The sequence below is a fragment of the Megalobrama amblycephala genome, linkage group LG2 (assembly GCF_018812025.1).
Source record: "Megalobrama amblycephala isolate DHTTF-2021 linkage group LG2, ASM1881202v1, whole genome shotgun sequence".
Classification (NCBI taxonomy): Eukaryota; Metazoa; Chordata; class Actinopteri; order Cypriniformes; family Xenocyprididae; genus Megalobrama; species Megalobrama amblycephala.
This window is the reverse complement of record NC_063045.1, coordinates 5,686,458-5,712,430: the sequence shown is the minus strand read 5'-3', so window position 1 is coordinate 5,712,430 and position 25,973 is coordinate 5,686,458. Positions and strand designations below refer to the sequence as shown.

The window sequence follows — 25,973 nt, the reverse complement described above, 5'->3', positions numbered from 1 at the left end:
AAAAACACCTACAGCTGTGTGCTGAACAATCCCATCAGCAACCAGACTCAACATCTGGACATCACTCACCTCTGTCACACATGTGCAGGTACGGCAGTGCTGATATTAGTTGATGTCAGCGCTGATATTAGTGTTTATTGACTGATCTGATCTCAGTTTGATGTTTTTATTCCTCAGACTCTGTCCACTGCTGTGGTTCTACTGAAGCTGTGATCAGATTGGTCCTCTCTGCTCTGGTGGGCGTGGCTACTGTCGTTATTCTGGTTTATGACATCAGATCCAGAAGAGCTCAAGCTCATATTCACACATCAGGTACATGATTGATGATGACATTTCTCACACACTGATTTTGCATATAGTAATATTTGTGAGATTTAATAATTAATGTCTTTATATGTTCATCTTTTTCAGGAAGTATTGAAATCTGAAGCAGAACGCTGAACTTTAAAGATTCTTCAAGTGTGTTTTTGTCATAATAAATACTGATGATTATTTGAGCTTCTCTCTCTCTTTCAGTGTCAGATTTATTTAAATCTTATTTGTAAGGCTTTATTGTTTATATTTCTCTCTGATACAAACACATTAATAAAGAGACACACAGATCTCACTTTACTAATACTGCTGTTCATCTGTCATATGTATTTGCTTGTCTTTATCAATAAAGTTTTCTCACTCTGAGCTTCAAGAGTCTCTCCATGTTTTATTACATTTATTATGTTGAGCGCCCCCTGGAGGAATACTAACTTTATGTATATTTGAACTATTTCAGCACTGTGCCACATATATAGCTTTACATTTTAAAAAAATATTATTTAAAACATTGTTTGTAAATGTTTACATTATTATTAAGTTCAATCATTTTCTTTTTGTTTGTCTATCCACAATAATAAATATCTTCCCAAGCTTCTCCTTTAAGAAAACACTGATTCGGGACACATTATAATATACTTTGAGAACACAGTGAAACACATAAACAACATATCAGTGCTCCATTTCCTCCAACAGGCAACAATAAAGTCTTTAAATGTGATTTGTCTCTGTGTCTCATCTGAGGAGCAACAGCTCCATCTAGTGTCTCACCCTGAATCATGTTATCAGAAGTTATTTGCTCAGTATCTGTAATGACATGCAGTGATTGTGTCTGTTACTCGATAAAGCCACTAGATGGCGCTGTGTTAATGATTATGTGACTAATATGCAACAAGTAATGAAGAATACAACCACATGTTGAAGTGTTAAGAGAAAAAAACAGACATGTTGAGACTGCACAATGTATTTCTAAAGGAAAAGTGAGACAAAAAGAGCAATCTGTCAAAATGAGATGAAACTGACCTGAGCGATGCATTCTTCTTCAGCATAGTGACCTGTGAAAACAACATGAAAATGTCCAGTTTCCTTAATGTTAGTAGAATGTTATTTAAAGGTTAGTTTGATGTTCCTGAAACATTCTTTCAATCATTCAAACACCTGCTGTGAACAAACACTGAAAGAAAGAGAAATAAGAACACAAACTACAACTTTCTTCAGCCACAGCCTTAGATGAACTGAAGATAAAAGACATTAAATCTCTGAAGATCTGATTCAACAACTCCGCTGATGTCTTATTGAAAATGTTTTGTTTGAAGTCATCATCGTGGAGATCAGTGTTTGCTTTAGTTGAGCTCTTGACCCTTAAGTTTTGTTGAGTTGCTTCTTTTTCAGCAATTCTCTTTATTGTTTTCAGCTCGTCTGCCTGTTCCTGTCATCAGCAGAGACTGTTCATCATCATCATCATCATCACATGTTCATTGGTGTGTTCAGCTGTGAATGTGGGTCATGTGACTCTCTCCTGGTACAAAGGAAACAGTTTATTGTCCAGCATCAGTGTGTCTGATCTCAGCATCAGTCTCTCTCTACCTCTGGAGGTGGAATATCAGGATAAAAACACCTACAGCTGTGTGCTGAACAATCCCATCAGCAACCAGACTCAACATCTGGACATCACTCACCTCTGTCACACATGTGCAGGTACGGCAGTGCTGATATTAGTTGATGTCAGCGCTGATATTAGTGTTTATTGACTGATCTGATCTCAGTTTGTATGTCAAGAGGTACATGATTGATGATTGATTGAACATTTCTCACTCACTGATTTTGCATATATTAATATTTGTGAGATTTATTAATTAATGTCTTTATATGTTCATCTTTTTCAGGAAGTATTGAAATCTAAAGCAGAATGCTGAATTTTAAAGATTCTTCAAGTGTGTTTTTGTCATAATAAACACTGATGATTATTTGAGCTTCTCTCTTTTTCAGTTTCAGATCTCATTTGTAAGGCTTTATTGTTTATTTCTCTCTGATATAAACAAATTATTAAAGAGACACACAGATCTGACTTTACTACTGCTGTCCATTTGTCATGTTTTTGCTTGTCTTAATCAATTAAGTTTTTTTCACTCCGAGTCTCTCCATGGCTGCATCCGAAACCGCCTAGGTACTTAATTTTATGAAGTACTTACTTAACGAGCACTAAAAGTACTCAAATCCAGCGAAAGGAAAATTTCAACCAGTCATAGCTCTTGGTTCATTTTCCCAAATAGCAAGCGGGGATGATTGACAAATGCATACGGCCTATCAATAAAAAGAGACAGCAACAAAATCCTGCTCGATCCCTCCTTCCGCTCCCGCTGACTCAGTGACTGAAATCTCAAGCGAGGACAGTACCTACAGCAGTCACGGTACCTCTGACTCCTTAAGGTAAATGGGTAAAAAATGCCCAAGTAATGTTGAACAACAAATCTAAATAAAACTGAAATCGCTATATGGCTTAGTGATGATGAAAATGTTGTGATGTGTGACTGACTGACAAGCACGAGTCTGGAGGAACAGGTGTTTATTTATTTATTCTCAGTGTTTAGAAATGTATAGCCTACAGAGTTATTGTGTTAATACTAAATAAAGTACCTAATTATGTTCCATAGCTTACTTATTTTGTATGAAAACTAGCACATTAGTTACTTGTGCATTTAAAAGTACCGTTGTCTCAGAGCTGTGCAAGCTCTCTCTCATACACAAACATGCGCGCACACACAGAGAGAGGGAAGATCATTGTAAAATGAAAATTGCCGTTCTTGGTTTCAAATTTGTTCTTGCTTGTGTTATTTTTTTGTCAGAAAACATTTTTCATTATCCACCCATGCTTTTAAGATTCGGTAAATGATGGACGCTTTAGTTAACACAACCCCTCGTTATATGTCGAACTAACTTCTACTTGATATTCTTGAATACTCGATACATTTTGCTCTTATTGGTCCTGTCTATTAATTGTCAACTGTTTTCTATAAATATGTTTATTGGCTAACCTTTAATCAGCAAATGTTTGTCTTGTTCAAAGACAGCACGTAACAAATAGAAACCTTTTTTTTTCGTTGGGATTTAGTATCATATTTGGATATTGGAATAATAAATTAAATATTTTAAATGAATCACATGTAAACTCAATGTTTACTGTTTTCTAAGGGTTACCCTAAGGGAAATTGCAAACAAATTTTTTTAGTCCATATTAATGAACGCGATTCACTTGTGGTTGATAGTTTGTATAAGCACACATTATACAATGGAATATTAATCATGAATTTAAAAATGCTTTTGAGCAGGTGTAGTGAAATTTTTAATTGTGTCAAATTAAAAAACTTCAACAGTCAAAATTAGATTAACGAAGATGGGTGTGTGTGTGCTTTTGTGTATTGTATCCCCCCCCCCCCCCCACCCACAGATGCACTAACACCTCACAGCACCAGTAACTCCACAACTTTTTTTGTTTGCTGAAAATGAAAATGAGCTGGACCAAAGACCGAGAAATGTTTTTCAAAGATTCCAAGAAAAAGGACTGACCTTGAATAAAGAAAAATGTTTCTTTGGACTTTAGCAGATTGAGATTTTGGGTCATGTTGTCACAGCAGACGGAATAAAACCAAATCCACAAAAGTTTGAAGCTGTTTGTTATGTTCATTCTTAGGCACTTGTAGATTTTTGATTAAGTTTGTTCCCAATTACGCAAATCTGTCTGAGCCTCTCAGAAAACTGACCAGAAAGGACAAGAGTGGCTATGGTCATCTGAAGCAGAAAATGCATTTAAAAGACTGAAAAAACAATTAACTAGTGAGCCATGCCTAGCATACTTCAACACAAGTGCTCCAACAGTCGTGATTAGTGATGCAAGTCCAGTCGGACTTGGAGCAGTTTTGCTTCAGACTCAAGAAGATGGAGCTAAGAAGCCTGTAGTATATGCGAGCCGCTCTCTGACACCCACGGAAAGGCGTTACCCTCAGATAGAGCGGGAAGCCCTAGGGTGTGTATGGGCGGTGGAACACTTCAGAGCATATTTGTGGGGAGGCAATTTCACTCTTTAAACTGATCATCGACCTCTCATTTATATACTTTTGCAATCAAAGCTTTTGCCTCCTAGAATACAAAGACTTGGACTGAGACTGTATCCATATGTCTACAAGACTGAACACATTTCAGGTAAAGACAATGTTGCAGACTCACTTTCTAGACTTCCATTACCAGAAACTGAGGACAACAGTTACGTGGACACGTAAATGGACAGAGTGTTGTCTGTAAATATGATGGATGTACAAGCCTTGACTCTTGAGGAACTTAAAAGATCTACAATGGAAGATACTACCTTGACGCAACTGATTTCCATAGTGGAGACAGGACAGTGGCCTGCTACAATTCCTGAAAGTCTACATCCATACAAACGCTGCTCAGATGAGTTGTCAACCCATGATGGTCTTTTGCTGCGGGGACACAGGATTGTTCTTCCTTCCAAGCTGGTTCAGCAAGCTTTGAAATTTGCACACGAGACACATCAAGGCATAATTTGCACAAAGTAATTTTTGAGAAGCAAGTTTTATTGGCCTAATATGGACATGGATGTAGAAAGAAAGGTCGAAAACTGTAATGCGTGTGTTCTGAATCAACCCTTGCATGAAGATCAGCCACTGCATCCATTAGAACTACCACCTAGACCAAGGACCAAGATAGGTGTTGATTTGGTGGGCCCTATTCAGAATTTCTATATACTCACTGTTATAGACTACTACACATCATATCCTGAAGCAGTTGTCATTGCCAACATAACTTCTGAGACCGCTACCAAGGAAATGATAAGAATATTTGCCCAGTTTCGGGTATCACTTGGAAGTAGTCACTGACAATGGGAAGCAATTTGTCGGTAAAGTCTTTGAAGCATTTCTGAGAACTAGTGGAGTTAAGCACATTAAGGCCTCACCTTACTACCCCCAAAGTAATGGTAAAATAGAAAGATTACATCGTTACTTGAAGAAAGCTTTAAAAAGCAGCTAAAAGTGAGGGAAGGAATTGGAGAGAAGATCTCTCAAAGATTCTACTTGCCTATCGATCCACACCACATAGAGCATCGGGTGAGACACCAGTTTATCTGATGTTTGGATGAGATGTGCGTACAAAGTTGCCTAGTCTCATAACAGACAAAAGAGAAACAAAAAACATTGAAAGTCATCATAAAAGCTACAATGAGAAAATGAAACACTACGCAGACATGACAAGACAAGCCAAAGAACACAACTTTAAGTTAGGAGACGTTGTATATGTGGCGAGTATGGAAGATGGCAAGCTGGACTCTAAGTATAGAGATACTCGCTATGTACTGCTGAAGCACACATAGGACAATTCCTTTGAAATGGTCAGTGTAGAGGATGGCTCTAGGATTGTGAGAAATGTGAAGCATATTCGTCATGTTCCTGTTCAGATGGAGATTAACATACCAGAACCTGCAGAAATACAAAGCGATCAAGGAACTCGAGAGACAGTTTTCAAGTCAGATTCCTCAAAAGAGCCACACAGTTCTTCTGTTACAGTACCAGATACTGGTAGCAAGCCTTTAACTACCCATAGTGGTAGAAGGATTATGAAACCTGCTCGTTTCAAGGACATGATTATGTAAATGTTTGAGTATGTTTGTTGACTGTTAGTCAGTTTGGATTGAAACAATATAGTAGTATATTGTGTTCAGAGTAACCATAAATAGGGGTGGAAACAAAAGTAATTTGTTATTTGATGATATAAGTTCTCTAATACTAACAAAGGTAGGTATGTAGTGTAGTGATATCGCTAGAACAGGGGGTTGGACGAGAGAGGGATCTCGAGAGTTAAGAGAGCAATCATGTAGTTGAGAGTGTGTTCATAAAAGTTGAAATAACAACGATACAGACTGGTTAATTAGACGTACCACACAACATAATGTGAGCAGTGTTGACAACAGTGACTTCTACATAACAGCACACACACATCACTCATAGTACATAATCCATCACTCATAAGTCATAATACTTAAAGAAGATGTTCCTGTCAGATGTTAAATAAACATTTAATAAGCATCTTTAAGATGTATATGGTTTAGAATGTATGTAAATCCATTTTTAAATCATGTTTTTACAGTAAAGTCACAACTATACTGTCTAGCATCTTTACACATTCAGCAGTTTACTCTACAGTAGCTCAACAAATGTGACTTTAACACAAGGAACTGTGTTTTTGGTTTTCAATACTCACATTTATAAACACCCGCGCTGCTTTTCTCCTCCGTGTTCGATTATGACGTATCCTTTCCCGTGGCCTACTGGGATAGAAAAGTATCCATCGAGGACAACATGTTCTCCAACCAATACGCCTATATAGGTTGTTTGTCACTTCCCTGAAATACAACCCATAGGAGCGTTTACTAAATTTGCACCCCTATCGACAACAGGATACTTTCATTTTAATGCATTGTTCCCTTTTATCTGTGTCATATTTCGGGTTTTGCATAGCTCATTTGGCAGAGCATTGCAATAACAATATGCAATCATGTGATCATGTGATCGTGGGTTTGATCCCAGGGAATGCATGTGCTCATAGTGTATATGCACTATAAATCACTAAGGGTAGGTTTAGGGATGGAGTGGTTGTAGTCATTAATAAAAAAATTAAATTTGCTAAATGGAAATAGGACAAATAGTGTAAAAAGTTTGGTAATGACAGTCATACATTATTTCATGACGACAGATGTAACACGACACTGTCATTACTTTTACGCCGGCTAGAGGGCACATGACTTTACAATGTAAATATAGGTCGTAATAAGGTGCTTGAAAAACAACCTATATGGTCGTTTTTGTTTGGAGGAGAGTCAGATCGAGGAACACTTCAGAATCAGGGCGGAAGCAGTAGGCCATCCAGGAACTTCTTGAATACTCATTTATGATTACTGAGGTTTCGGACATACTTATTCGCTCGCCTACTGCTTTCCCCCTACTATATAGTAGAGAAGTAGGCAGTTTTGGACGCAGCCAGTCTCAAACTTCAGCTTCAGGTGCAGCGTCCATGATGGCTAGAGACTCTGGCGTGGCAGCCATGATTTGTGAACACTTTATTTTTCTCAGATTTGCCAAAGTAACAAAATCTGCAATCAAAACTGAACTCAAGCATTTCTTGTCAAATTTCCCCAAGGCCAAATATCAGAATTTCTCTAAATGAACAATTACATTCACAGGTTACTGTAGGTTCTCATTAACTCATTAATGAATTTTGCTTGAACACAAGCAAATTATAAGATAAATGTAAATAATTGTTTTTTGAGTCAAAATGGACCCTGCCATGGGTTTTCTCTTTTATTTTATCTGCTCAAACATCAGTGTGTCTGGTTTGATCTGTCTGGTGAATAAGCAGCTTCTGCTGGATGTTTGTGGTTGATGTGTGTGTCAGCAGTTTGTGGCTGAAGCGTTTCTTAATTTTCCCTCCTGCTAATTAGAAACTCACAATCTTCCACTCCACACTAAACATCTTTACACTGAAATAAAGTGAATCCTATATCTAATCATATATCTAATCCAATATTTCGCTCTTCTGCTGTTAGTTTTCATACCGGGCCAGAATTCATCTGAAAATGTAAGATCATAAAAATCTTGTTGATTTACGTGATGTTAAAGGAGACGGATGTGTGAGCGGAAACTAACTGAGGTTGGGGGAGGATTCACACCCAACCAGATAAATATCACAGTTCAGTCGTGTTTCAGATCAATCTAAATGTTTTCAGACATTTTAAGAGTTACTATCGTGAGCTTTACAGTGAACCAATGAAGAAAATGTTTCTCAAATTACTTTTGACCTGTTTCTGTTTGTGGCGTCTGGATGGTGAGTTTAAATTTGTTTTTATGACTTAATTTGCTTCCATTCTGGTTACATGTAATAATTTACTGGTTAAATTAATCAGAGAGGATCAACATTCACTGTTATCCCAGCTAACAGAATTTTGTTATAAGAACGTTCTCTAAATATTCAGTGTTGTTCTGGGGATATTAAAAAACATTCCGTTTTCTTGACTTTACCGGAACATCTTTATAAGGTATGATGTTCCTCAAACGTTCTTTCAACTTAATTTTGATTTAAAATTCAACATTGTAGGAACGTTGATTTGTAACATTCCAAGAACATAAAAATATCCAGTTTCCTTAATGTTAGTAGAATGTTATTTAAAGGTTAGTTTGATGTTCCTGAAACATTCTTTCAATCATTCAAACACCTGCTGTGAACAAACACTGAAAGAAAGAGAAATAATAACACAAACTACAACTTTCTTCAGCCACAGCCTTAGATGAACTGAAGATAAAAGACAATAAATCTCTGAAGATCTGATTAAACAACTCCACAAACAGCATTACCAGCTTCACTTATTACTAACCAGACTGACTTTATTTCTGTCACACGTCTACAGAAGATCTTATTGAGAATTAACAGAGGTTTAGATGTTGATGTCTTATTGAAAATGTTTCATTTGGGGTCACCATAATGGAGATCAGCGTTTGCTTTAGTTGAGCTCCTGACCCTTGACTTTTGTTGAGTTGCTTCTTTATCAGCAATTGCAGGTGTTTTCAGAAAACATTTCTACACTGATAAATCAGATCAACATGTCTGTTTTAATAACAGACAAATGGCTGCATTAAAGTATCTGCTGTTGTTCTGTAATTGCTAACTTTAGAAATTTAAATGCTGTTTCAAACTCAACCAATGTGAAAAATATCATTTGCAACACTGTCATTGTCACAGTCACATGGACTTTAAGTTTGTTTGTTGTCTTCTGTCACGTGTTCCTTTGTTCTAGTTTCCCACCACAATCAGTAACCATGGACACTAATCCCATTCATCACAGCTGTTCATCATTTCAGTTAATCAATCAGTGTATTTAAGTTCCTGTTTCTGTTCAGTATGTTGTCGGGTGTCGTTAGTGTCTACAATGGTGTATGTTCCTGTCTGTTCCTGTATTCTCCTGTTGGATTTTCAAGTAAAGGCTTACTTAATCCTTATCTCCTCGTTCATGTGCTTTATACACCAGTGGAATTGTAATAGAACACCTGACCGAAACAGTAAGCAACATGTTTGTATATAGGATTCTCTTTTTGTTTTTCGTGTTAGTGTTTTTTGTTTCCATTTTTCACTCCTGCTTGCACTATGGATCCATCTGTCAAACTCATGTGCCTTGAGCAGGGAGAAAGCTCCCTCGAGAGACATTTAGAACAATTTTTGGATCTCGCACATCAGACCACCTTCCCGGACTACTGCCTGTGCACGTTCCTTTACGTCGGACTAAACAACACCACACGTGCACAGCTGTCCGGGGAAGGTCCCCGAGGGAGCTTCACGTCCTATATGGAGTGGGTGATGGCATCCTGCGGATCACCATTCACCGTTGAAGTTGCTGCCAGCCCCACTCCCCAGACAGTGCCCAGCCAGAACTACCCTGACGGTGAGGATTTACGAACTGAGCCAACCGCAGGTAGCATGACGGAGACCGCCGCGTTTGAGCTGCCCACGCACACAAGAGCGATCGGGGGTAACATCGCCACGGAGCCCGAGCAGCGTGTACCTGAAACCTGACCTGACCACCATTGTTAAGATTTGTATGATGAGTGCTGATGTCTAAGTGTGTAATTTTTAATTTCTTAATAGTTTTGGACAATCCAACATAAATCAGTTCAGTGTTAAAAATTATTTTTATCACATTTTTGTGTTTATTATTTCCTTTTCATATAACACTTCAATACCAAAAGAAAATAAACTATAAAAAAAAAGCAGTTGATTAAACCACTTTAAAGCAGTTGTTTGTCTGTTACAACAGACATGTTGATCTGCTTTATCAGTGCAGAAATGTTTTCTGAAAACATCTGCGAAAGAAGTAACTCTATAATAGCCAGGGGTCAAAAGCTCAACTAAAGCAAACACTGATCTCCATAATGACGACCTCAAACTAAACAAACCTCTGTTAATTCTCAATAAAACATCTGTAGATGTGTGTCAGAAATAAACCAACACTGAATATTTAGAGAACATTCTTATAACAAAGTTCTGTTAGCTGGAAAGATGTTCTTAACACGTTATTGGTCAGTTTATTTCTGTTGACAACGACACTATTGACTTACAGGAAGTTGAGGCCTAATGGAGCTCAAAGTGTTAATGTTCAGAGCATGAATTGATCGACTAAAATAAGAGTTAGATGGTCACATGCATTAACACTGAATAAACAGACAGTTATATTAACTGACTGTAGCTTCACTTCACTTTAAAGAGCAGCTTCACATCATCTCATCTGTCATTTTATCACTGAAACAGTTTTGAAGAGTTTGTCTTTTCATATTTGTGGACTGAAACCGTTGAAGATGTTTCACACTGTTTTGTTCTGTTTGTGTTTCTGGTGTCTGTTTGGTGAGTAAATGTTTTTATGACTTCAATTCTTTCTGTTTTGGTTCTGGTTCTGACTTCAGGCTGTGTGGCTTTAAGTCAGTTGTAGTTGTGTTTCATTTTCTGAGAGTGCAAACATGATGTTGAACCAACATCACATTGATTCAATGCCATTACCATTGATTTTGTGTTGAAATGTCAACATTTTTCAACATTAATTGCGGGTGCAAAAGTGATATTGATTTGTCTGGCTATCACCAGACCAAGCTCAATTTAAAATTGAACATTGGTCTGGGGAGTCTGCTATGTATTTTCTACTGCACAAGAGGCGTGATCAACGAGCATTATTCACGCAATTGGATAGTCCTTCAACCAATCAGATCAACGATCCGGATGACGTACTTTGCAGAGCAACGCGAAAACTCCAGACAGGTTTAGTTTGTATTGGTTTGTAGCATTGATCAGTGGTTTGCAGAAGCAGCAATGGCATCGAGCGATTTTTGCAGGTTGTGCAAAAAAAAACATGAAAGTGAGTGGCATTTACACCCACTCAAGCGATTTGTTTGCTAAACTAAAAAAGTCATTTAGCATCGTTGAGAGGTTAAAAGCTGCTTGCCGTCGCATCTCTATCGTCATTGTGTTATACCCGCCAATAGCGAGCAAGGTGGATAAGCCAGTCTGTGATTGGTTCCCGCAAAAGTGTAACAGAAGCAGTAGAAATGAATGTACGGGTTTCCAGACTGAGTTGACTCTAATTCATCCCAAAGGTGTTCTGTCAGGTTGAGGTCAGGCCAGTCAAGTTCCTCCACACCAAACTCACTCATCCATGTCTTTATGGACCTTGCTTTATGCACTGGTGCGCAGTCATGTTGGAACAGGAAAGGGCCATCCCCAAACTGTTTCCACAAAGTTGGGAGCATGAAATTGTCCAAAATGTCTTGGTATGCTGAAGCATTAAGAGTTCCTTTCAGAGAAACCTTCCTTACAGAGAAGCGTGATTGGTCACTCCGGAGAACACGTCTCCACTGCTCTAGAGTCCAGTGGCGGCGTGCTTTACACCACTGCATCCGACGCTTTACATTGCACTTGGTGATGTAAGGCTTGGATGCAGCTGCTCGGCCATGGAAACCCATTCCATGAAGCTCTCTACGCACTGCTCTTGAGCTAATCTGAAGGCCACATGAAGTTTGGAGGTCTGTAGCTATTGACTCTGCAGAAAGTTGGCGACTTCTGCACACTGTGTGCCTCAGCATGCCCTGACCCCGCTCTGTGATTTTACATGGATTATCACTTTGTGTCTGAGTTGCTGTTGTTCCCAATTGCTTCCACTTTGTTATGATACCACTAACAGTTGACGGTGGAATATTTAGTAGTGAGGAAATTTCACGAATGGACTTACTGCACAGGTGACATCCTATCACGGTACCACGCTTGAAAGCACTGAGCCCCTGGGAGAGACCCATTCTTTCACAAATGTTTGTAGAAGCAGTCTGCATGCCTAGGTGCTTGATTTTTATACTCTGATGGCCATGGAAATGATTGGAACACCTGGATTCAATGATTTCGAGGGTGTCCCAATACTTTTGGCAATTGCACACAGTAAAATCCACAGAGTTAAATCAACTCTGCTCAGATAACATTTGGTCCCTCTCTGAATAGTGTTAAAATAACACTGAAGCAGAGTTAAAGTTAATGAGATAACTAAGCTATTAATTCAGGGATGATTGAACATTAATGATGAACACCTGCTGTTAACAAGCAGAATAACTGAAGAAAAGAGAAACACAAGAACTACAAGTGACTTCAGCCAAAACCATTTAATTGAAATCAACTGAAGGTAAAAGACATTAAATCTCTCAAGATCTGATTAAAAGATCAATATTATTTACTTCACAATTAAGTGATTGAATGTATTTTAGTGAAGCTTCATCAAACCAACATCAAGTGATTTTAATCTATGAAAAACTCTGTTCTTCAGGTGTGTTTGGTGATTATGTTGAAATGAAGTCTGTGATGGAGGGAGATTCAGTCACTCTAAACTCTGTTACTGAAATGAAGGATAATCATGTGATTCAGTGGATGTATGGAGATAAAAACACTTTAATAGCTGAAATCAGTAAACGGCCCAACAGATTCGCTGTATATGATGATGTTCTTGATGGGAGATTCAGAGACAGACTGAAGCTGGACAATCAAACTGGATCTCTGACCATCACAAACACCACAATGGAACATGCTGGAAGTTATGAACGACAGATCAACAGTAGGAAACAATATTTTACTCTCAATGTCATTGGTGAGTTAAATATCAGTTTCACATGTTTTATATTTTAATCAGTACAAAGATACAATTATTAATCCAAACTCCATTTTGCTTCAGTTGTTTAATGATGATATTATTTTCGAATTTAAATTTCAAAACATTTTCTTTTGCAAATGACTGTTTCAATCTGTGGTGAACCCTGTTTCTGTTTGTTCTCTGTTTGATGATGCAGTTAAAATATCAGTGAAGGAGGGAGATTCAGTCACTCTAAACTCTGATCTTACTGAAATGAAGGATGATGATGAGATTCAGTGGAGGTTTGGAAACACTTTAATAGCTGAAATCAATAAACGGGCCAACAGATTCACTGTATATGATGATGTTCTTGATGGGAGATTCAGAGACAGACTGAAACTGGACAATCAAACTGGATCTCTGACCATCACAAACATCACAACTGAACATGATGGAGATTATAAACTACTGATCAACTACATGAGGGTTTATTTCTATCTCAATGTCATTAGTGAGTTCAAAAATGTTTACACCTGTTTTTTTTAATGACAAAAGTTTAATTAATTCGTACACCATTCTGTTTATTTTGTTATGATATTGTTTATTTCAAATTTAAATGTTAAACTATTTAATAAGCCTTCATAATCTGTTTATCTGTGACAAACTCTGTTTCTGTTTGTTCTTTGTTTGGTGATTCAGTGTCAGTGAAGGAGGGAGATTCAGTCGCTCTAAAGTCTCATTTTACTGAAATGATGAAAGATGATGAGATTCAGTGGAGGTTTGGAAATGAAGAAACTTTAATAGCTGAAATCAATAAACGGGCCGACAAAATCACTGTATATGATGATGTTCTTGATGGGAGATTCAGATACAGACTGAAACTGGACAATCAAACTGGATCTCTGACCATCACAAACATCACAACTGAACATGATGGATGTTATAAACAACTGATCAGTGTTTTTAGCACGCCTTACAGGAGGCCTTATTTTTTTTGTTTTACTGTCTATGGTGAGTTAAATATCAGTTTCACATGCTTTTTTACAGCTAGATCTAAAGAAGTGTTTTTTCATGACTAAATAGTTAAAATAGTTCCTTTACTTTTTTACATTAATAGCAGTTTTATATTTCAGTTCCTATATCAGATTGAGTTTAAATGCTTTACTTTTGATCATCTTTTGGTTCCTCTCAATGTTTCTTAAATATCTTCATTCATCCTCATTTCTCTTTATTCTCTCATGTTTTTCAGCTCTTCATCTGCCTGTTCCTGTCATCAGCAGTAACTCTTCACAATGTTCTTCATCATCATCATCATCATCATCATGTTCACTGGTGTGTTCAGCTGTGAATGTGAGTCATGTGACTCTCTCCTGGTACAAAGGAAACAGTTTATTGTCCAGCATCAGTGTGTCTGATCTCAGCATCAGTCTCTCTCTACCTCTGGAGGTGGAATATCAGGATAAAAACACCTACAGCTGTGTGCTGAACAATCCCATCAGCAACCAGACTCAACATCTCAACATCACTCACCTCTGTCACACATGTTCAGGTACGGCAGTGCTGATATTAGTTGATGTCAGCGCTGATATTAGTGTTTATTGACTGATCTGATCTCAGTTTGATGTTTTTATTCCTCAGACTCTGTCCACTGTTGTGGTTCTACTGAAGCCGTGATCCGATTGGTCCTCTCTGCTCTGGTGGGCGTGGCTACTGTCATTCTTCTGGTTTATGACATCAGATCCAGAAGAGCTGAACGAGATCAAGCTCATATTCACACATCAGGTACATGATTGATGATGTCATTTCTCACACACTGATTTTGCATATATTAATATTTGTGAGATTTATTAATTAATGTCTTTATATGTTCATCTTTTTCAGGAAGTATTGAAATCTAAAGCAGAACGCTGAACTTTAAAGATTCTTCAAATGTGTTTTTATCTTCTAGTTTTTTTGTTGTAATAAACACTGATGATTATTTGAGCTTCTCTCTCTCAGTTTGTAAACCTTTATTGTTTATATTTCTCTCTGATATAAACACATTAATAAAGAGACACACAGATCTCACTTTACTAATACTGCTGTTCATCTGTCATATGTATTTGCTTGTCTTTGTCAATAAAGTTTTCTCACTCTGAGCTTCAAGAGTCTCTCCATGTTTTATTACATTTATTTTGTCGAGCGCCCCCTGGAGGAATACTAACTTTATGTACATTTGAACTCTTTCAGCAGTGTGCCACATATATAGCTTTACATTTTAAAAAAATATTTAAAACATTATTTGTAAATGTTTACATTATTATTAAGTTCATTAATTTTCTTTTTGTTTTTCTATCACAATAATAAACATCTTCCCCCAGCTTCTCTTTTAAGAAAACACTGATTTGGGACACATTATAATATACTTTGAGACCACAGTGAAACACATTAACAACATATCAGTGCTCCATTTCTTTAAATCTCTAGTGTGATTTGTCTCTGTGTTTCATCTGAGGATCAACAGCTCCATCTAGTGTCTCACCCTGAATCATGTTATCAGGAGTGAATTGCTCAGTATCTGTAATGACATGCAGTGATTGTGTCTGTTACTCAAGGAAGCCACTAGATGGCGCTGCGTTAAGGATTATGTGACTAATATGCAACAAGTAATGAAGAATACAATGACATGTTGAAGTGTTAAAGGGATAGTTCACCCAAAAATGAAAAGTTGATGTTTATCTGCTTACCCCCAGCGCATCCAAGATGTAGGTGTCTTTGTTTCTTCAGTAGAACACAAATGATGATTTTTAACTCCAACCGTTGCCATCTGTCAGTCAAATAATGCTAGTGGATGGGAACTTCTACTATGAGAGTAAAAAAACATGCACAGACAAATCCAAATTAAACCCTGCAGCTCGTGACGACACATTGATGTCTTAAGACACGAAACGATCGGTTTGTGCAAGAAACCGAACAGTATTTATGTCATTTTTTACCTCTAATACACCACTATGTCCAACGGCATTCATCACTCGATTAGTGAGGTCTGATCGAGCTCTGAGAACGACAGTGATGTCTCGCGCTTATACTTCAATGAGCGCCAGACCTCACTGCCGCTGTCAGAGCGCGATCAGACCTCACGACTCGAGTGATGAATGCCGTTGGACATAGTGGTGTATTAGAGGTAAAAAATGATATAAATACTGTTCGGTTTCTCACACAAACCAATCGTTTCGTGTCTTAGGACATCAATGTGTCATCACGAGCCGCAGGGTTTAATTTGGATTTGTCTGTCGTGTTTTATTTACTCTTATAGTCCAAGTTCCCGCTGACTTGCATTATACCACTGACAGACGGCAGCGGTTGGAGTTAAAAATCATCATTTGTGTTCTACTGAAGAAACAAAGACACCTACATCTTGGATGCTCTGGGGGTAAGCAGATAAACATTTTCATTTTTGGGTGAACTATCCCTTTAAGAGAAAATAAACAGACATGTTGAGACTGCAATGTATTTCTAAAGAAAAAGTGAGACAAAAAGAGTGATCTGTCAAGATGATAGATGAAACTGACCTGAGCGATGCATTCTTCTTCAGCATGATGACCTGTGAAACAGCTGGAATCTGAGAACATCCACAGTGGACAGTTATCAGTTAATGTGAGAGTCAAGAGGATGCTGTCAAAAATGCAAATGGGAAGCAGCAGATCAATGGAGCGCTGGTCACTCAAGTTGGACACTCACAGCTAACAGAATTTTGTTATAACAACGTTCTCTAAATATTCAGTGTTGGATTAAAAAAAGTCCAGTTTTCTTTTTCTTATAAGGTATAATGTTCCTCAAACATTCTTTCAAATTTATTTTGATTTAAATTCAACATTCTAAGAACGTTGAACATTCCAAATTTATAACATTCCAAGAACATAAAATGTCCAGTTTCCTTAATGTTAGTAGAATGTTATTTAAAGGTTAGTATGATGTTCCTGAAACATTCTTTCAATCATTCAAACACCTGCTGTGAACAAACACTGAAAGAAAGAGAAATAAGAACACAAACTACAACTTTCTTCAGCCACAGCCTTAGATGAACTGAAGATAAAAGACATGAAATCTCTGCAGATCTGATTAAACAACTCCACAAACAGCATTACCAGCTTCACTTATTACTAACCAGACTGACTTTATTTCTGCGAGACGTCTACAGAAGCTCTTATTGAGAATTAACAGAGGTTTAGATCTGGATGTCTTATTGAAAATGTTTTGTTTGAAGTCATCATCATTGAGATCAGTGTTTGCTTTAGTTGAGCTCTTGACCCTTACGTTTTGTTGAGTTGCTTCTTTTTCAGCAATTGCAGCTGTTTTCAGAAAACATTTCTGCATTGATAAAACAGATCAACATGTTCACTGCTTGTGTGTTTTTCCTTGCTTCAGACAACCTGTTTGCTGATCAACTGAACTTTGCCTGTTCCTGTTTTTGTTCAGGGACAGAATTCATTTGAAAATGTAAGATCAGCAAAAGCTTGTTGATTTTCATGATGTAAAAGAGGATTGAGGTGTAAACTGTGATTGGACATCAGGGGAGTTTTCACACACAGCCAGATAAATATCACAGTTCAGTTGTGTTTTAGATCAGTCTGATCAGATATTTTAAGAGTTTCTATCGTGAGCTGTTTTGAACCGAAGAAGAAAATGTTTCTCAAATTAGTTTTGATCTGTTTGTGTTTGCAGCATCTGGTTGGTGAGTTTAAAATGTTTTTATGGCTTCAGTTGTTTCTGTTCAAATCTATTTTAATAATGCATGTAACTGTAATTTAACTGTAATCAGTCATTTAACTGGTTAAATTAGTCAGAGAGGATTAAAATGCACTGTTATTCTCATATAGAAATTATTTCATTTTATTTTGATGGTCCATTTAACACATTCTGTTGACTATAAGTAACATTTCATCTACATGTTTTCTGACTCTCATTAGAGTGATAGTAAAGTATTAGTAGACTGGTAGAGTTAGGGTTAGAATAAGCTGACTTGTACTTGCAAAGTGACTTATAGTCAGTAGAATGTCTGTTGGGAGACGATCACAATAAAGTGTTAGCTGATGTTAATCAGACAGTCTACTAATACTCTAATGACAGTTAGTTGACATGTAGCTGCAAATTTACTCATAGTCAAAACAGACAATCAAAATAAAGTGTTACCAAATAACTGAACTGTGAGATAACACTCTTACTTGAGGTTAAAGTCTCTTTTTAATATAGTTATTGATCTATAATATCTGTTTAACTATTTCGCCTTTTATTCAGCATATTTTGTCTTTGTACTGCTGGAAAACATAATTCACTTTACATTCTAATAATTCAAAGAATTTTATTGAAGCTTCATCAAACCAACATCAAGTGATTTTAAAGTTCATATTAATATGTGGAAAAATTCTGTTCTTCAGGTGGGTTTGGTAATGATCGTCCCTGGACAGTGAAAGTAAACAAGGGAGATTCAGTCACTCTAAACTCTGATCTTACTGAAATGAAGGATGATGATGAGATTCAGTGGAGGTTTGAAAACACTTTAATAGCTGAAATCAATAAACAGGCCGACAGATTCACTGTATATGATGATGTTTTTGATGGGAGATTCAGAGACAGACTGAAACTGGACAATCAAACTGGATCTCTGAGCATCACAACTGAACATGATGGATCTTTTCTACCAGAGATAATTGGAGAAAAATCAATTGGGGGAATACACGTTTTAAACTGTTTCTGTACAAGTGATTTCCTTTTCTAAATGAACACGCTAGTTCCTTGTAGCTTAAACACACACATACAAACAGTAGCTCACACATTATGTGCATCAGATCGCACGCAGAATTATTAAAAAATTATTGTCAACGCTGTCCTGCGATTTATCAACAAATTTCTTCTTAAAAAAATGCTCCAATTCCAAAAGTAAGCAAAACTACAGAAAAAGTAGTTAATACTGCTGAATCATTTGACCATTAAAGCTATCATCTTGATCTTTATCAATGCAGAAATGTTTTCTGAAAACTCTTGTAACTGCTGAAAAAAGGTAACTTAACACAAGGCAAGGGTCAAGAGTACAACTAAAGCAAACACTGATCTCCATAACTGTGACCTCAGACAAAACATTTTTAACCAAACACCAACATCTAAACCTCTGTTAATTCTCAATAAGATCTTCTGTAGACGTGTGACAGAAATAAAGTCAGTCTGGTTAGCAATAAGTGAAGCTGGTAATGCTGTTTGTGGAGTTGTTTAATCAGATCTGCAGAGATTTCATGTCTTTTATCTTCAGTTCATCTAAGGCTGTGGCTGAAGAAAGTTGTAGTTTGTGTTCTTATTTCTCTTTCTTTCAGTGTTTGTTCACAGCAGGTGTTTGAATGATTGAAATAATGTTTCATACTAACCTTTAAATAACATGTTTAGAGAACGTTCTTATAACAAAATTCAGTTAGTTGGGTAACCCCCTCCCTACGATTGGCACACCTTCAGCTTCGTTCTCTGCATGTTTTGGGGGATTATCAACCTCATTGTCAGGCTGCTGTCCCACATTAGTTTGCAACTTTTTCTGGGAAGTACTCTGGATTCAGGCTAAATACCGAACTCGGAGGCATCTCTTTGGACAGTACACCAAATACACATACCATTTATTCTATCTGACTTTGTAAGTTTGAACTCATTAAATGATGTTTTATTAACAAAGTTCGGGAGGAGCACATTCAAATGATCTACCCAATCAACCCGTCATCAGCATCCTATCAGCATGAAAGGAAGCCTATATATATAGTCGAGTCGACTCACATTCCTCAACAGTTTTCAGCATCCCTCCACCACTCCGACTCCTCACTCTTAGCTTGTTCATATCACAGCCAGAAATACGGTTGGATTATTCTGGGTTCAGGCCAAGCTCGGAGCTCGCATACCATTTATTCCATCTGACTTATTTGTAAGTGCGAACCTGTGAATTATTTGTTAAATTGTTTTATAGTTTGAGATCATATAAACACTGACTCAGTGCGCTGCTTGAACCAAATAAGATTAATTTGTTCACATTTCTGTTTGTTCTCTGATGTTTTTCAGCTCATCTGCCTGTTCCTGTCATCAGCAGAAACTCTTCACAATGTTCTTTATCATCAAATTGTTCATTGGTGTGTTCAGCTGTGAATGTGAGTCATGTGACTCTCTCCTGGTACAAAGGAAACAGTTTATTGTCCAGCATCAGTGTGTCTGATCTCAGCATCAGTCTCTCTCTACCTCTGGAGGTGGAATATCAGGATAAAAACACCTACAGCTGTGTGCTGAACAATCCCATCAGCAACCAGACTCAACATCTGGACATCACTCACCTCTGTCACACATGTGCAGGTACGGCAGTGCTGATATTAGTGTTTATTACCCAGCTTTCTTATACTTGATTCTGATTGGTCAATTGCTACATATTTTCTGATATACACCGTTTTCTATAGCTGTATTTAAGACCACACATTCGGGTTAGCCGTGACTTTCATGTCTCTCGTATATTACGCTCTCTTGATTCACATGTGCCAACCTACACACCTTATTCACAACAGCACCATCTGTGATTTTGAACGGGAATGAAAGCGAGGCTGTGAGGGATAGACATACATCTCTTCAGTGGGTTGTATTGTTATTTAATGTTTTATTTTAATTGTTCTGCTGACAAAATACTGCAAAAATATTTATCCAAGAAGTTTCAGTAGACAAAACACTCCAGACAATGAGCTGTGGAAAATTATAAGTAATTAGGAAGCATTATACAACAGCGAACGCCATTGAAAACAGCAAGTCTCTCCCTCACAGCCTCTTTCATCCCTGTCATGGCGCTGCTGTGAATAAGGTCTGTAGGGGTTGTGGTTCAGTTATTTGGAGAATCTTTTAGCAGGTATGCAGGCATGTGCTTCATCATACACTACCAGGATGACGAGATGTAGATATAAATACAGGGTGCGTCTCATAAAAGCTTCCTAGTTCGGAGTCAGACATTTTAAGTGCTGTCTCAAATTGAAAAATCCTTTCTGACAGCTGCTTTCAAAACACACTTTGTGAAGCTTTGAAATAATTTGCTTCGAACCAGTGATTTGAAACGCATATGAAACTTCCAAAGTCATGTGATTTCAGTAAACGAGGCTTCGTTAGATGCCATAACTGTTTTGACATTCTTCAACATTTCAATGGTTCGCCGAAGGACCATTTCATGAACTCATGAATGAACAGCATCCATATATGACTTTTACCTCATTTCGGATCAATTTGATTATTTTTGTACAGTTCTTTCTGCATCAGATTCACTGTTTGCTTTTCTAAATGTTGGTTCTATAAAAACACTGAAGATCAAACAGCAGCTGCATTAGTTTGATGTTGTGTGGAGCTCAAATCATTTTATTGATTCATTCAAAATCACCACAAATATGCAAATATTAATTTCAAACTCCATTTTGCATCTGTTGTGTCTATTTTGTTGTATTGATATTGTTCATTTTAAATTTCAGACTGTTTACTTTAGTTATTTTAAAACTCTTACTCTTGTTGTGTTTGTTCTTCATGTGTGTTTGGTGATGATGCAGTGAAGTCAGTGTCGGTGATGGAGGGCGATTCAGTCACTTTGGAATCTGGTACTGAAATACAGACAGATGATATGATCATGTGGAGGTTTCCTCAGAAATCACCCAGTGAATTCACTCTACTTGAAGTTGTTGAGGTGTTAAAAGGAGATTTTATGAAGGTGGATCCTCAAACTAGTTCTCTGACCATCAAAAAGATCAGAACCAAAGACTCTGGACTTTATACGTTAAAAATCACCAGAGACAGCAGAGACATCACATACAGATACAATGTTACTGTCTATGGTGAGTCACGATTACACAATAGTGATTGTTTCTTGTATATTAATGTATATAAATTCAATTTAAGAACATAATTATTGAAGCACTTTCTTTTCACAATATTGTTTTTAATTAGTCTTGGTCATTTCAGTCTGTCATTCTCCTCTCCGACAGTGTAAATTTGTTTATTGATCTGATCTCTGTCTTTTGCTGTCGATCAGACTGACTCATTCACTCTGATTTCTGTCTCTTTTTAGCCTCTACAACATCAGACTCACAGATTCCCTCAGGTCCTTCTACAGATTCTCCTTCAGGTTTGCTCTCTAACTCACAAACTTGTTGAACATATTTGGCCGTGTGCAGTGTATCGTGTTGTTGAACATGTATTATGGTTTCCACAGTCACTCTTGTTGGTCTTGTGTTTTAGAGTTTTGTAATAAAAGACAAAGATACTCCTCCATTATAGGCTACACAAACACAAAACAATCATTCAATGCGAGAAACAGTGTCTCATATCCCATAATACTCACTGATGATTTATATCCCATAATACTCAGTTTGCTCATTGAGTTCCTATAATGTTCAAGTCCAGTTCATTATCAGTCATCATGATGAATTTCTGTCTGTATTATATTTCATGAATCAGGTTTTGCATCTGTAACATCAAGTTCATTTTTCTCCTTTTGTGTTTGTGTTTGTCTGACAGGAATCTGAGGTGACGGAGGAGACGTACACGTGTTTCAGATCAGATCAATGATCAAACTCTGTGATTCTGTTTCTCACTAATGATGTTCTGATCACAACAACTGCATCTGTCTTTACAATCTATTACTGTTTCAAATATATTGTTGATTTGTCATTTATATTTCCTCTAAATTATCTTTAATGAGTTTATTGTGATCCTATATGATAAATACTGTAGATTATCAAAGACCGCTTTAAATATTTAGTATAACAAGCTTTTTTCTCCATATGTCTCTGCTTGTCTTTATCAATAAAGTTTTCTCATTCTGATGTTCAAGAGTCTCTCCGTGTTTTATTACAGTATGTCAAGAGTCTTCTGGAAGAAGTGCTTCCTGTTTCCAGTTCGGTGTCTTCGTGGGTTTCGTTCTATGTCTGGATTCAATCATCAACTTCACCAGCGCACTTCACCACCATCAACGCACCAATTCCCAGCTGACCATCTCAGTCCCTGCGCCACCCGCGGATCCTCATTCAGTGACTGTTCATTTTACATTTCCAATAAATGTGTTAACTTGCTTTTGCTTCCTGTGATCAATCATGACAATTATTCTTTTTCTTCAGAATGTATTACTAATATAAATAGTACTATTTACTATTTCATCTCACTATTTTTTATTATTGTACAGTATATTTTTTATATAGAATAATATCACTGCGTTTTTGAAAATACCAACAAAAAAGAAAAAAATAATAATAATTAAAATGTTTAAAGACTTCTCACAATAATTATTGTGGCCGCTTACCCTTCAATATTATGTATGGAAATGATACACAGCCACAACATCTAAAGCAAAGGGGTTCTTTTATTCCTGACTGGGCCTAAAAGGGCCACAGCATTAATATATTCTTTGTTCAGGGCAAAATAAACCGTTTTAGAAAATCCAATTAAAGTTAAAGTTGGCTTATATAATCCAAAAAATGTAACAAACCCACCCACTTGACTCCAATGGGTACCAAAAAAGAGCAGTAAGTACTAGAAAAATTCTAAAACATGAAATGGATTCTTTACATCGATAACCCCTATTCAAAACACCGGATCACCAGTCCAATTTCACTGGAAATAGTGCAAACAATGTTAAAGAACCATTACAGGTGTGCAAAACAATGGTAGTGGACTACATGTGCCTAAATAAAACAAATAAAACACAGAATAAATGAGAAATCAGCACATTTTACCACATTAATACATCACACACATTATCTCTCACACTTTAACCCCCTTTGTATAAATGAATCTGTAACTAAAGACAACAGTATACACTCAATACAGAATACAAAGCTTTTCATGTCTTAAACTTACACACTTTATATGAATAAAATGAGCAAAACTCACTTTTTGAGTCAAAGAAGAAGCTCACGTGGTAATTGGCACACGTGTGATCACATATATCGTTGCTCTCCCCTCTAACACAGTATAAAGGGCAAAAATTACCATATGTTCAGCTAATATAAGAAATAAACAGGGCTATTTAACATTTTAACAACTTTCACAACAGTTTAACTCACGCTCAATCTCCGTTATCGTGGTCTGAATTCTCCACCCCACCGAAGATTTCTCTTACGTAGCAACACAACACTCGTATGAATGCCAAATTAACCCATCCACTAAATACAATCACACAACTGTAATCACCACATATTCACAGGTTGATATAAAATTATTATTCTTGCCCCGGTTACATATATCACCACTATAAAAACAGTTCCCTTTCGATACTTCACTCGTACTGCGTATGGGGAAAAGTCTCCCTTTTTCCCCGTCACTGAAGCCTTTTTCAATAACGCAGTGTAACTGCACCATCATTGGTTCACTCATGAGAAGTTGTTGAACCAATGACGACGCGACATAGCTGCGCGGCCTATGGCGACAAAGCGTGCGAATATTCCCGCCGAAAGGGGCGGGGTTTAGTGCTATATAAGCCGGCGTTTCACCATAGGATTTCAGTCCTTTCTCTTTCAGCGACGACTACACATCTCTTCGCTGATCTCCGTGCTGAAGCCGAAGAAGCTCGCCGCCTGGAAGAAGCAGTTCTCGCCGCCATTGAAGAGGCCCCGCAGCGGACCCAGCTGAGCCGCCGGACGACGACAGCGCCGGCGCCCTCGTGGACTGCTGCCCCGAGCGCCGTCTTCTAGACGCCCGTCGCCTGCTTCCTGTTCCGGCCGCCGTCTCAGCCGTCTCCTGCCGCCATCCGGCGCCCCCTTTGAGAGCGTTTTCCTCGCGGTTCAATACCACTCTACGAGCATTTTCCTAGCGGATTCGAGCTTCCGCGGCCCTCGCCGCTCTAAAAGAGCCCCCCAATCGCCGTTTTCACGGCGCCGGCATTGTTTCAAATGCCGCGTCACTTCTGTGACACCTGCAGAGCCCCTCTGCAGGACAACGATGGACACGATGAGTGCGTTGGATGCCTGGGTAAGCCACATGCGGAAGCCGCGCTCACCGACGCTTCATGCCCGCACTGCGAGTGCATGAGTCTGGCCTCTCTGCGCTCGCGGGTTGCTTTCTTTACTGGAGGCAGTCCCGCCGCTCGCCCCCTCCCGTCCCCTTCCCGCCGCAAGCCTGCGAGGAAGAGACAGCGGGGTAGAGCAACCCAGCGCCCGGAGTTGAGCGAGCTCACATCGGCCCAGCCCCCGCGTGCCTCGCCCTCTCCCACCAGAGAGCAGTCGCCCGTCAGATTCTCCCACCTTGAGCAGCGTCCCTCAGCAGATGCAAGTGACCTCGTCTCATTCGGTGGATCGGATAAAGAGCCGCTAGACGACTCCATGTCTCTCGCGGCTTCCGAAGCAGAAGGCTGGGCTGGCGAGTCGGACGACCCCGTCCCCCCGCCTCCGCTGGAGCCCATTCAACAAGGCTCGGGCATGGACGCCGAACATTTCCGCGTTCTCTCGAAAGCTGTGGAAGAGCTAGAGCTGGATTGGGCTCCGCCAGAAGAGCCGTCACGGAGCCGCCTGGATGAGTGGTTCCTGCTAGGAAGACGCCAGGCCCCTCGCCAATGTGCTGCCCCGTTCTTCCCCAAGGTACACGAGGAGCTGACAAAGTCATGGCGCGCCCCCTACTCTGCCCGCCTGCACACCACGCACCGTTCAGCCCTCACGACTGTGGACGGCGCTGAAGAAAAGGGTTACGAGCACCTGCCGCCCCTGGATGAAGCAGTGGCAGCTCACCTCTGTCCTCCCGCGGCTGTGGGCTGGAAAACAAAGAGGGCCCTTCCTTCAAAGCCCTGCAGGACTACCTCCACCCTGGCTTCGCGAGCCTACGCTTCCACAGGCCAAGCTGACTCGGCGCTCCACACCATGGCCATATTTCAAGTGTTTCAAGCCAAGCTTCTCCGCTCAATGGACGAGTCCGGCTTTGATGTACCCGCCTTCAGGGACCT

General features: G+C 38.6%; 1 protein-coding gene and 2 long non-coding RNA genes across 4 annotated transcripts in view; all 3 read left to right on the top strand.

Annotated features, from left to right (window-relative positions):
• Window positions 1–23,115, top strand: part of LOC125263285 — a 1,003,076-nt gene extending 979,961 nt beyond the window's left edge. For both annotated transcript variants that reach the window (XM_048182289.1, XM_048182288.1), the window contains exon 6: window positions 22,562–23,115. In XM_048182289.1, the coding sequence (XP_048038246.1) occupies window positions 22,562–22,569 (8 nt within the window). In that variant the 3' untranslated portion in view covers window positions 22,570–23,115. The remainder of the gene's footprint in view (window positions 1–22,561) is intronic.
• On the top strand, window positions 14,511–15,053 carry LOC125263315. Its single transcript, XR_007183794.1, has 3 exons — window positions 14,511–14,570; window positions 14,660–14,803; window positions 14,903–15,053. It is a non-coding gene; the product is annotated as an uncharacterized LOC125263315 (long non-coding RNA).
• LOC125263303 lies at window positions 17,359–19,022 on the top strand. The gene is made up of 2 exons (XR_007183783.1): window positions 17,359–17,735; window positions 18,439–19,022. It is a non-coding gene; the product is annotated as an uncharacterized LOC125263303 (long non-coding RNA).
• Window positions 23,116–25,973: the final 2,858 nt, after the last annotated feature.